The sequence below is a fragment of the Gopherus flavomarginatus genome, chromosome 3, assembly GCF_025201925.1.
Source record: "Gopherus flavomarginatus isolate rGopFla2 chromosome 3, rGopFla2.mat.asm, whole genome shotgun sequence".
NCBI classification, from domain to species: Eukaryota; Metazoa; Chordata; order Testudines; family Testudinidae; genus Gopherus; species Gopherus flavomarginatus.
Genome location: NC_066619.1, coordinates 223,801,492 through 223,815,005, shown reverse-complemented (window position 1 = coordinate 223,815,005; position 13,514 = coordinate 223,801,492). Strand labels below are relative to the sequence as shown.

The window sequence follows — 13,514 nt, the reverse complement described above, 5'->3', positions numbered from 1 at the left end:
GGAGTCCCTGGAGGCATGCAGCCAGGAGCTCTTCTCAAGCCAGGAGGAAGGTAGCCAGTCACAGCAGCCGGTACTTGGTGGAGGACAAACAGAGGAGCGGGTTCCCAATAAGCAGCTTTTATTTTCAGGATGGAAATTTTTCGGGAGAGGAGGGAGAGTTAGGGCTGCATGCATGCATGCCTAGATGTGCAATGCGCTTGTGCAAGTTTATTGGGAGAGCCACTGTGGTCCTTGTCCCAGTCAGGCTAACACATCCATGCCACTGTGCCGCGAGGGGTGGGGGGACCATTGCAAGACACAGGCAAGCTGCATAGGGGCCAGGGAGGAATCTGCATTGCTGTAGAAGACCCTCCCGCTCTTCCCAGGTGACCCGCAGCAGCGAGATATCTTCCAGGATCAACTCCTGTGGAAAATGCTGGGAGAGTGTTCAGTGTAGGTGCCCCCTGCAGCTGTTTGCTTTCCCCAACACACAGAAACCCCGAGGACAGTACAGCCCTGAAGCAATCAGTCCCCCTTACTCACCATTTCGGGGCTCCTATGGGTTATGTGCGCTCTCTTTGGCAGGGGAAAATTATGCCATTATGAAGACTGTAAACTCCTTCACTGTGTGGGAATAACTGTCTGATATAAACAATGCTGCCTCTGTTAAGTGTTGCATTTTTTGCTTTTCCACAAGCAATCTTGAGATCTTGGCTGCCCGTGTTATCAACAACTCAAAGACTCCAAAACCTCCGGAAGAAGCCGCGAAAAAGCAAAGACGACATGCTGCAAGCAGTTATGGATCGCTCTGTCACAGATAATCAAAAAGTGCAGGACTGGAGGGAAAGGGAAAGCAGGATCCACCAGAAAAACACAGCGGACAGGAAGAAAAGCACATGGCTACGAGCGCCTGGATAGAGTCATCCTGGCACAGCAAGCAGACTCTACCCAGGCGCTCGTAGCCATGCAGGCAGAGCACTAACACGCCGGCCCCTCCCCGTCGCAAAGCTCTTTCCCTTGTGCCCCAATGTCAGCTCAAAACCTCCTTCCCCAGCATCCAGGTTCTTACCACCATCAGCTGCCTCCAACACCTGTATGTTCACCGACCAGCCCTGTGAACTACGACCCTTACCCTCTGCACTCATCCCCCATCACCATGCAGTATAGGCATCCTGAAGTGCAGCAGTCATTGCACAGCACTCCAGACAGTACATATTCAAACCCGTGACTGTACAGTTCCCCAGCACACCCTCTTGCCCTTTTAGGTTCCCAAAATGTTGTGTATCTGTCAATAAAGTTATTTTCTTTTCAATAAATGAATTACTGGCTTTGAAAACAGTTTTTATTATTGCAGAAATTCAAAGATACCTTAGCCCAGGAAAGAAACAGGCACTGCAAATCAGCTTAGGAAACACAGATTCCTACTAACTTTGTAACCACTGCACTTCACTCCCGTGCAAGGCATCAAACATTACTGTTGGTTTTCAGCCTCAAATTCCTCCCTCAAGGCATCCCTAATCCTTGCAGCCCTGTGCTGGGCCTCTCTAGTAGCCTTGCTCTCTGGCTGTGCAAATTCAGCCTCCAGGCGTTGAACCTCAGAGGTCCATGCTTGACTGAACCTTTACACTTCCCTTCACAAATATTATGGAGGGTACAGCACGCAGATATAACTGCAGGGATGCTGCTTTCCCCTAAGTCTAGCTTTTCATACAGAGATCGCCAGTGCCCCTTTAAATGGCCAAAAGGACACTCCACAGTCATTCGGCACCGGCTCAGCCTGTAGTTGAACCAGTCCTTGCTCCTGTCAAGCTTCCCTGTATACGGTTTCATAAGCCATGGCATTAAGGGGTAAGCAGGGTCTCCAAGGATCACAATGGGCATTTTGACGTCCCCCACTGTGATCTTCCAGTCTGGGAAAATAGTCCCTGCCTGCAGCTTCCTGAAGAGGCCAGTGTTCCGAAAGATGCGTGCATCATGCATCTTTCCAGGCCAGCCTGTGTTAATGTCAATGAAACGCCCACGGTGATCCACAAGTGCCAGGAGAACCATAGAGAAATACCCCTTCCGATTAACGTACTCGGATGCTAGGTGGGGTAGTGCCAGAATAGGAATATGTATCCCATCTATCGCCCCTCCACAGTTAGGGAAACCCATTTATGCAAAGCCATCCACAATGTCCTGTACGTTCCCCAGAGTCATGGTTCTTCTTAGCTGGATGCAATTAATGGCCCTGAAAACTCGCATCAAAACGACTCCAACGGTTGACTTTCCCACTCCAAACTGGATCCCGACCGATCGGTAGCTGTCTGGAGTTGTCAATTTCCGGACTGCAATAGCCACCCACTTCTCCACTGGCAGGTCAGCTCTCAATCTTGTGTCCTTGCGACGTAGGGTGGGGGCGAGCTCAGCACACAGTCCCATGAAAGTGGCTTTTCTCATCTAAAAGTTCTGCAGCCACTGCTTGTCATCCCAGACCTCCATGACAATGTGATCCCACCACTCAGTGTTTGTTTCCCGAGCCCATTTCCATGAATGCCAGAAGCAATTTAGTGTCATACACGTCAGGAGACTCGCTATCATCGTCGGACTCCTCATCACTTTGGATCTTAAGGAATAGCTCAACTGCCAAACGTGATGTGCTGGCGAGACTCGTCAGCATACTCCTCAGCAGTTCGGGCTCCATTTCCCACAGAAATCGCGCTGCACAGAAACCGCTGAGAGATGGCACCAAACGTGGATGGAAAAACAGGGATTGCTAGGATGTGAAGCGATGCATCACAGGGCGTTGGGACAGGAAGCAGAATGACCCGCACCCTCTGTCCCCTTCCCACAACCCACGGCGGCAAAATGGGACGAGGTGCTCTGTGGGATAGCTGCCCATAATGCACCACTCCCAACACCGCTGCAAATGTGGCCACACTGCACCAGCTTTCCCTACACAGCTGTATGAAGACAGCTGTAACTCTCAGCGCTGCACACTTGCAAGTGTAGCCAAACCCTGAGCCCCAGCTCCTCTCAACCCCTGCAGGTTTCTTCCCCTCTTCCCCCTTGGGTAGGGTTACCCTCGGTCCTTAGATGCTGGGGGAGGGAGTCTCCCTGCCGGGTTTCTCTTAGTTTGATTCTGTGGTCTTTCAAGTCTCAGCAACACACCTCCAAGCTCCAGTTCTCTCTCCTTCCTCACACACCGACTGCCAGAAGCAGGGGATTTTATTAGGTTCCTGATAGGGCCTTAACTGACTACAAGTGCTCCAATTAACATGTAGCAACCCTCCCCAGTCCACAGGGAACCACACCTTAATTAGCCTAGGGCTTATATATTTCCAACTCTCCCACTGCTCCCTGATCCTCCTGTTAGGGCAACCAGATAGCAAATGTGAAAGATTGGGACAGGGTGGCGGGGTGTGTGTGTGTGTAGGTGTAATAGGAGCCTATATAAGAAAAAGACCCAAAAATCTGGACATCCTCATAAAATCAGGACATCTGGTCACCCTACCTCCTGTATCGCACAGACTTTAAATATAGCGTTAAAGCTTCAAAAGTTTATGACAATGGAGAATAACAAATTATGTTTCATTTTAAAAAGTAGTTTTTAAAAGCTTTTCTAGAGCCTGCTCTGGTGACGAAACCAAGCAAAGATCCATGGAAAGGAAAAACCAAGATACCCTGACACCAAATTTCTGCTCTGTTGAATAATTATTTTACCACAGGCCTTAGCACCTTGCAGAAGAGCTACATTAGTTAACATTTTTTCAACCAAGAAATGATAAGTTTTTCCACAACAACTTTCATGAAGAGATTTCCAGCTTTTTATCCAGCTCTGTGATGGCCACATTTTGCAGGCCTAAACCTCATAACAACATGGAAAAGTCTTCTTGGAGTTGCTAATGAAAAACTGACATTTTGGCTTGCACAGGAGTAGTTACATGTTGCTATTTTACCTTACAAATAAATCACACTCATACTGTCTACTTAAAATTGTTTGTCACTTAGGTAAATTTACAGTCTCTTGTACAATGAAACAGCTTAAAACAAAAATCTAGGTTTTAGCTCTAGGGAAAATTTTTGTGGGTTCGTAAGAAAAGCAGATAGACCAAGAAAATAAAAGCCATTCAAATCAGCATAATGTTTAACTCCTTCAGAAAATACAGGATAGCATCTGATAAGCTGTGAGGTGCTAATTCACTCTTAAGGAAAAAGGAGCAGACCATTTTTATAGCATGCCAACTTCTGACCAATGAAATATATTTGCTCTTTTCTAATTTAATTCCACAAATGGCAAATCCCTGTGAAACAATCCTGATTTCAGAACTGTGGTACAGATTATATGAGCAGAACCATAATGCCACACACTTGCCTCAGTGGATGGGAAACTTGATGGAACCAGCAGTGATTTGGGCAGCCCTGGTAGAAAGGGCGAGGAAGAAAGCACATGCTGGGGGAATGCAGGGTGGCCCGTATTCTTCTAGAGACTCTACCCACTCATTGGCCAGCCAGAGAAGGAAGAGGGATGACTGGTCCCTGGCTCTCCAATTTCATTAATTTAAACCTTGACCTGGGTCCTTGAGAGCCCCTTCTTGATTCAATTCGTATGTCTGTATTAGATTCCCCTCTGATAAACATGAGAATAAACTTAAAATTAAATTGCAGTAAGACAATGGCCGAGCCATAACTATATGAACAGAATGTCTATAGAGATTTTCAAATAGTGTGCTTTCAGTTAGTTATTCATACAGCAATGATTCCAGGATCAGAGTTAAAGTAACTGCTACTTACTTGTTGATAGTTCTTCCAAACGTGACTTGTACTAGTGCAATTAGTGTCTTTCTGACCCACTTAAACACTAGAATAATGAAAAAGGAAAGAAAAGAAAGACCAGACATTCAGTAACTCTCTAGGTTCCACAATCATGACCCAGAAACTGATACATTTATATGCTATTATCTGTATTAATGTTTCACTTTTCAAGGTTTACATACATAGTTCATTCACTTCTGATTTTTTTTTCCTGTCTATCCTACTATACTGTTATTTTTGGGTTACTTTACTAACTCCTTCAACTTTCTAGAAAGAATAAGGGTGACTGCACTGGGATTGCAAGAAATAACACACTTCTTTTAGATTTGGGATATTTGTTCTTGCTGTGTCTGATAGCAGCATTTCCATTTCAACTAGAGATTAAGTTCCAGCCACATATTAAGAGTTACTGATATGGTTCACGTCCTCTTTAATGTAAAACTGTGTAGCTTGCTGCCCAGAGTTCATGGAATACAGGAGACTTTTGTGGGCAGTGTTTGTAATTCAGCACTTTCATTTTAATAAAAGATTAAACAAATAACTAATACAGTGGGTTGGAATAGAGTAAGCACTGATATTGTAAGGACTGTGGGACACTTTATTTTCCAAAAAACATTAAGGCAGCAGAAGAAACTATTGTATTTTTTCTATATGTAGACTGAATATGCAGTGAGTTTTTTTCTCTGAATAAGCCTGAACTACCCTGTGGTACTTAAAAGAGAAATAAAAGCCTTAAAAACCCACTCAGCAAACTGGACACCATGGAAACCATTCAAGTTTCTCACAAAGTTTGGTCACTTCTTTCCTTTATTGATCTGCATCTCAAAAAATTAATTAGAAGTTCTCCTCTGCAGAAAGTGAATTACACCAGAAATGAGTAAGTTAGCCACATGGGACTGTCTCTTCAAAACATGCATCAGTAGCACAACTAACAAATTTCTATAATTACTTTTTTCTCTTTCATTTAGAGTCTTCCAGTCATTAGATTCAATCCTTACGTTAGTTATTTTTTTCATGATTTGACCATGTTGGAGGTAAACTATGGGAGCTTTTCTTGCCCCCAAAAACTAGATTGGCCAGAAAAAGAATGCTGTAGCACTGTAGCTCATTGTCTGATAAAGGGCCTTTTACTGCTACCCCAACTTGGCCAGCAAGAAAAGAAAAACACAGTGTGGGATGTTCAGTAGGAGTCAGTGTTGGCCTAACTTTTCTCCTACTGAAGATAGTGGTAAAACTCCCATTGGCTTCAATGGGAACAGAAATAGGACAATGTTGAGCATAATGGTTAGGGTGACCAGATGTCCCATTTTTAAAGGGACGGGCTCGTTTTTTGAGACTTTTTCTTATATAGACACCTATTACCCCCCACCCCCAGGTGCTATCTGGTAACCCTACTAATGGTGGTTTACTCTTGTCCAACAAGGACTAACAATGGAAGTGCTAAAAGGCCTAAGACTGCACTTAGACCTTGCATGACTTTTTTCAACTTTGCTATCTTCCTATCAGGGACCACCAAGTGAAAGTTCACAAATAGAGATAAAAAATAAGGAACATCATATGTTACCAAGAACAAGGTACATGCAAAAATAGCCTGGGTGTAACTGGCAATAGCACAGGAAGAACCATGTTAAATTGGAATCACTAGTTCAAGTTTTCAATTTACAGAAATAGAAAAATAGGAAGAAACAGAGTTAATATTCTGGAACATGATGTCTAGTGGATTTATACACTACAAACATCAAAGCCAATGAAGAATTAGACTTTTCTTCCTTCTGACAGAAAGGATGAACTGTGATTGTTCCAATGATATGTTTCTCTTTATTCTTTACGGATAGCCAAGGAGAAGTTTAGATCATAGGAAGGAGTAGAAATAATGATTATTAAACCATTTCCACTTTTTAAAAAATCTTTCTAGATATAGGTGAAAGATCTACATTGTTAATTTTCGGTTCGTATTGGAAGGGTTTCTTTTTTTAAGAATATATAACCTTAATTTTTACATTAACTGTGGCCCAGCACTACTCCCTAAGCCTTTTTTTGCACTCGTATTTCTAACAAAAGGATATATGGTATTCATCAATGGCACTGACATTCTGGATACAATTGCAAAAAGAAAAAAGGCAGCTTCTTGTCATCAAGAATAACTGAAGGAAAAATTTGAATATTCCCTTCTAACTGTCAAATCCTCAGTAAACTTTCACTCTCTTAACAATGGTGTCTTGGGAAAGATCTGTATTTGCAAAGATCTCCAGTTGGGGCATGTAATTACAGCACTATGAAAGGTGTGATATTTTAGAGTTCTCCCGACTCCTAGTTCTTTAGCTATTGATGAGAGCCCTGATCCTGCAAATGTTTACATATATGCTCCACTTTACTACCATGAGTAGCTCCACTGAAATCAATGGAGCTATTCAAGATAGTAAAGGTTAATAATGTGTAAGTGTGTGTTTTTTCAGAAACAAAGGAGTTTATTTTGAAGACAGGATCTAATAATAAAGACCGGAAGCAGAACTCATTCCATTAGAAGGAGGGATTTTCCATTTAAAGTGCAGGCAGCTCCCTAAAGCAAAGGCCCATACACCCACGCCTATCTGATCCCACTTTGCAGAAATCATACATGGCGCTGACGAGGGTTGGGGTAGCTCAGTGGTTTGAGCATTGGCCTGCTAAACCCCAGGGTTGTGAGGGGGCAATTTAGGGATCTGGGGAAAAAAATCTGTCTGGGGATTGGTCCTGCTTTGAGTAGGGGGTTGGACTAAATGACCTCCTGAGGTCCCTTCCAACCCTGATATTCTATGATTTGCTCTGATAAAAATATTTTTTAAGCAACCACTATGTTTGGCTATATACAGATGCATCTTCTAATGGACATAAAATAGTTCTGTTTGATGCTTCTGTCCAAGTATCTGATCATGCAGCCATTACTCAGACATGTAAGGGATGAAAGATCCAGCACCAAACAAGTTAATAACTCTACCATTTTGTTGCTTCAAGTCTACTATGTAGATTAGTTATATTTCGAGTAATACACTTTTTTTATAATGGATGTGGAAGTCATGTTGCTTTGACACATGCACATTCAATATGATAAACCAACTACTTTTCTTTGTGATTAGTTCACTGTAAAATGCAGTATCCTGACACAAAACCATACTCTGATTTTCTCCTGTGTTTTGGAAATACAGAACATTTTTAAACAGAGGCGAAGCTTACAAATATTTAATGCAAAGCTCCCAAACTGTCGCATTATTACTGAACTGTTATAATTGGGAGGTTACCCCCAGAAAATCAGAAAATTAAAAAACACTATTGATTCTCAAAGAAATCAGTATTTTACATTGCAAAAATATCTCCATTCATTTAAATGGTAGGAAAACAGTGATTCATTTTGATGTCTGAAAATCAGTATTTCCTAGTTTTTTTCTTGACCAGCAGAATCCACTAATGAGCAAGCAAGCTTACTTCCTCGCAGCTCAAAAATCTCTCCAATCAGCATGAAGCACGGCTCAGCAAGAGCATCTCGTTTACCATCCACTTCATCTCCATAGTCTGACAGGTCACTATCCTCTTCTGCCTCCTCCTAAAAGAGCAATACAGGTACAGTATGGAAGAGAGTTGTTAAGGGATATTAATTTTAGAGCTCATTTCCCTCCCAGCTACTTAGTTAATGAACCTGAACTACTTCTCATTTGTAATGGTGCAAAATACTAATAATTCTGTTTTTCCTATGATTTGGTTTTGGTCTTGACAGCTAAGAAATGTATTCTAAAATGTATAGAGTCTTTTCTAAGGAATTGTATAAATAGTATAGATCTCAAACAGCTCCAATATATCATTATGAAAACAGTAATAAAGAGAAATATTCCTAGCCTAATATATTTGAAGAACCCGAGGAGTGACCTAGAATAGAAAAAAAAGTTACATACGGAGAGCGTTTCCTCTAGAAATTACAAATCAAGGAATAAAGTGAAAAAACTCTTTTTTAACAAGTGAACATGTAACATGCAGCAAGCTTTAATTGGTGCTAGTTCAGGTAAAATAACAGCAAATATGCCTAGACTGTGCCCTTGGGCAATAGCTGAGCTGTAGCATACACTGAAAGCTTGGGCTGTTTCGGCAGAAGCACTGGTCTGGGATCCATTCACAATGGCCTTCCCTCAACTTTTTTGAACCAAAAAAAGGAGTACAGAAAAAATATTATGTTCTGCTTTCTCCATCCCCTTCCACCATTATTCTTTCCATCCATCTAGAATCAGACTCATAGACTATCAGGGTTGGAAGAGACCTCAGGAGATCATCTAGTCCAACCCCCTGCTCAAAGCAGGACCAATACCCAGACAGATTTTTGCCCCAGATCCCTAAATGGTCCCCTCAAGGATTGAACTCACAACCCTGGGTTTAGCAGTCCAATGCTCAAACCACTGAGCTACCCCCCTGTATACCAGCTACATGGCTGGTAAAACGAAGGTAGCCGGGAGACCAAGGGAATTAGCCAGCTGAGTTCACCAGCGGAGGAGGGCAGGGAGGTAGAGCTGTATGTTGGGTCCCCCCCACCCCATTTCTTACCTTAGAGGTAGTCTACAAGGAAGGACCTGCAATGGGAGGAAAACAGCCTGTTGCCAACACCACTGCTAACTCTTCCTCTGCCTGCCCCTGTGGTCCCACTCGCAACAGACAGGCATAATGTCACCCTGAAATACTTCCACCCAGGCCCTAGTCTCAACTTGCTGGGAGTGCAACCTGCATGTCCCTGCTGAGGAAAGCCAGCAGGAGGAACTGGTGTCTGTGGTTGGAGTCCCCCAGGAAGCATATAAGAGCTGCAAGAGGAGGTGGCTCATCTGCATAGCATCCCGGAGCATAAGGACTTCCTTGGCAGGACACACATGGGACAGAGGATGCTCTACAGCAGCACCAGCAGAGAAAGGAGAACTGGCTGCTCTATGGGGAAGAGACTGGCTGCTGGTCACCTGGGGCAATAGATAGAGTGCCACCCCCACCTAGGCCCCCTGTCCAGTGAGGTCAAGAACTTGTATGCAGTACTGGCAACTCGCAGGGAAGAGCAGACCCTAATGGCTGAGGAGGAGCCACTTGTCCCCAAAGCTGGGACACTCAAGAGAAGGCAATAGAGTACTGCTGGTTGGGGACTCTCTGCTGAGGGGGACGGAGGCAACCTTCTGCTGACTTGACACAATGTCCTGGGAGCCCACATCTGAGAAGTTACAGAAAGGTTGCTGAGGCTCATCCATCTCTCTGATCACTACCCCATGCTGCTCATCCATGCACGCAGCAATGATACTGCCAGGTCTGACCCTGAGCAACTCAACAGTGACTACAGGGCTCTGGGAGCAAGGGGAAAGGAGTCAGGGGTGCAGATTGTGTTCCGATCCATCCATCCATCCAAGAGTTCAGGCAGGGAAAATTCCATCCTGGAGATGAATGCATGGCTGCACAGATGGTGATCACAGAATATCATAGTTGGAAGGGACCTCAGAAGATCATCTAGTCCAACCCCTTACTCAAAGCAGGACCAATACCCAGACAGATTTTTTCCCCAGATCCCTAAATGGCCCCCTCAAGGATTGAACTCACAATCCTGGGTTTAGCAGGCCAATGCTCAAACCACTGAGCTATCCCTCCCCTGGTGTCAACAGGAGAGCTGCGGTTTCCTTGACCGTGTCATGTTGTTCCGAGAATGAAGACTGCTGGGAAGAGAGGGGTCCACCTGACCAAGGAGGAGAAGAGCAGCTTTGTGCACCAATTTGCCAATCTACTGGGGAGGGCTTTACACTAGGTTCTAAGGGGGCAGGTGACAAAAGCCCATAGGTAAGAATAAAAAAGGCAACCTTAACAGAGGCTAGATGTTGACATGGGGGGACATGGAAAATTATAATAGGGCATGGGAGCAACAACAGGGAAATTAGTGGAGGAATCTGCTCAGCATCATAGATGTCTATACACCAATGCACGGAGTATGGGGAATAAACAGAAAGAACTGGAAGTGCTAGTACATAAAATAAATTATTACTTAACTGGCATTACAGAGACTTGGTGGGATACGTTTCATGACTGGAATATTGGTCAAGAGGGGTACAGTTTGTTCAGGAAGGACAGGAAGAATAAAAAGGGAGGTGGTGTTACATTATACATCAAGAATATATACACTTGTCCTGAGGTCCAGAGGGAGGTGAGAGTCAGACCAGTTGAAAGTCTCTGGCTAAAGATAAAAAGGATAAAAAATAGGGGTGATGTCATGGTAGGAGTCTACTATATACCTCCAAATTAGAAAGAACAGGTGAATGAGGCATTTCTAAAATAAATGACAGAAATATCCAAGTTTCAGAGTGGTGGCCGTGTTAGTCTGTATCAGCAAAAACAGCGACGAGTCCTTGTGGCACCTGAGAGACTAACAAATTTATTTGGGGATAAGCTTTCATGGGCTAGAACCCACTTCATCGGATGCATTTTGGAAATATCCAAAATGCCAAGTGGTAATAGTGGGCTTTAACTACATAGATCTCTGTTGGAAAAGTAATATGGCAAAAATCAAAAGTTCCAGTAAGTTCTTGGAGTGTCCTGGGGACAATTTTGTGTTTCAGGAAGTGGAGGAAATAACCAGGCAAACAGCCATTTCAGACTTGATTCTAATGAACAGGGAGGAATTGGTTGCAAATCTGAAGGCAGAAGTCAATTTGAGTGAAAGTGATCATGAAATGATAGATTTCATGATTCTAAGGAAAGGATGGAAGGTGTGAGAGCAGAAGAATACAGAAAACAGGCTTCAAAAAAGCAGACTTTAACAAACTCAGAGAACTGGTAGGTAAGGTCCCATGGAAAGAAAGTCTAAGGGCTAAAAGGATTCAGGAGGGCTACCAGTTTCTCAAGGAGACAATATTAAAGGCACAACAGCAAACCATCCTAGTGCAAAGGAAAGACAGAAAGAATAGTAAGAGGCCAATATGGCTCCATCGGGCGCTCTTTAATGACCTGAAAATCAAAAAGGAATCCTAACAAAGCTGAAACACAGATGAATTGCTGAGGAAGAATACAAAAGAGTAGTACAAGCATATAGGGGCAAAACCAGAAAGGTTAAGCCACAAAGCGAGTTACCCCTAGCAAGAGTCATAAAAGGCAATAAGAAGAGGTTCTTTAAATCTTTACGAGTAAGAGAAAGACAAAGAAAAGCACAGGTCCTATACTTAGTGAGGAAGGAGAGATTGATGACATCAAAAGGCTGAGGTGTTTAATGTCTATTTTGCTACAGTCTTCACTAAAAAGGTTACTGGTAATGAAATACTCAACACAATTAACATTAACAACAAGAGAGATGGACTGCAAGCCAAAATAGGGAAAGAACTGGTTAAACAATATTTAGATAAGTTAGATGCATTCAAGTCAGGAGGGCTAGATGAAATTCATCCTAGGATATTTAAGGAACTAGCTGAAGCAATCTGGGAACTCTTAGCAATCAATCGTCTTTGAGAACTCATGGAGGATGGGTGAGGACCCAGAGGACTGGAGAAGAGGACCCAGGGAATTAGAGACTAGTCAGTCTAACTTGGATACCAGGAAAGGTACTGGAAAAAATTATTAAACAATGAATTTGTAAGCGCCTAATGGATAATAGGTTTATAAGGAATAGCCAGCATGGGTTTGTCAAGAACAAAGCAAGCGAAACCAACCTAATTTACTTCTTTGATGGGGTTACTGGCCTAGTGAATAAAGGGGGACATTATATATCTTGATTTCAGTAAGGCTTTTTACACAGTCCTATATGACACTTTCATAAGTAAACTAAGGAAATGCTGTCTAAATGACTGAGAAGGTAGTTGCACAACTGGCTGAAAGACCATACTCAAAGGGTAGTAATCAGTGGTTTGCTGTCAAACTGGGAGGACACATCTACTGAGGTCCCGAAAGAGTCAGTCCAGGGTTCAGTACTATTCAATATTTTCATTAATGACTAATGATTTAGGTTAGCTATTAGGAAAAACACTGTAACGATAAGGGTTCTGAAGTTCTACAAGGATTCCTCCTTTGGAAGCCTATTCCAGAATCCCCCTCATTTTAAGTTTTTAAGAAAATGTTGGAGAAACACCTGTCAGGTTTATTCGGTCCTGTCTCAGTACAGGAGTTTGGACTTGATGATTTATCAAGGACTCTTCCAGCCCTCCATTTCTATGATTCTGTCTTGGTGTATCTTTTGCTTTGTCTTTTCATCCATTTTTTTCAGTCTCTGTTATTTTTCCACCCCATTCCTCTTCCTCTCTCATTCCATTATGTTCCTGCCTTCCTTCTCCCATGTTGCTTAAATCTCTTTATCCTTCCATTTCGTGTGTGTGTGTATATAAACTTACTGTATGAGAACCCATCTGACTTGAACAACACTTTGCACCTTTTGGAAGGTGGTGATTTGGAAGGGTCTCAGGAAGATCAAAGACTTCGGAGGCACTATTTAGCTATGCAGTGACCATTGCCTCAGAGATTCATGCCAAACTGCATTCACTGTTGGAGGTAATGAACTGATCTTTTCAGCCCCACAGAGTATTTATTCTGAGTTAGGGAGTGCTCTGGCTCTGTTCTGAAGCACAGAGAAGCTGTGGTACTGGAATCCATGGAGCTGCCCTGGAGAGTGCATGCACAGGCACAATCCAAGCTCTTCTTCCACAGCCATGCAGTGGAACTAATGCAGTTTGGTTGCTTGGGGGCAGAATTGGAGGAGCCTGCGCAGGATAGCGGTAGTG

The 13,514-nt window shown here is 43.2% G+C and overlaps 1 protein-coding gene across 6 annotated transcripts in view; it reads right to left on the bottom strand.

Annotated features, from left to right (window-relative positions):
* SNX25 (sorting nexin 25) overlaps nucleotides 1-13,514 on the bottom strand; it is a 157,999-nt gene that overhangs the window by 10,881 nt on the left and 133,604 nt on the right. For 2 of the 6 annotated variants that reach the window (XM_050948370.1, XM_050948371.1), the window contains exons 15-16: nucleotides 8,236-8,353; nucleotides 4,753-4,819 (exon numbers count right to left, since the gene is read on the bottom strand). In XM_050948370.1, the coding sequence (XP_050804327.1) occupies nucleotides 4,753-4,819; nucleotides 8,236-8,353 (185 nt within the window). Of the gene's footprint in view, nucleotides 1-2,371; nucleotides 2,680-4,752; nucleotides 4,820-8,235; nucleotides 8,354-13,514 lie in introns of those variants that run through there. The other 4 variants (XM_050948372.1, XM_050948375.1, XM_050948374.1 and 1 more) reach the window with 4 other exon arrangements.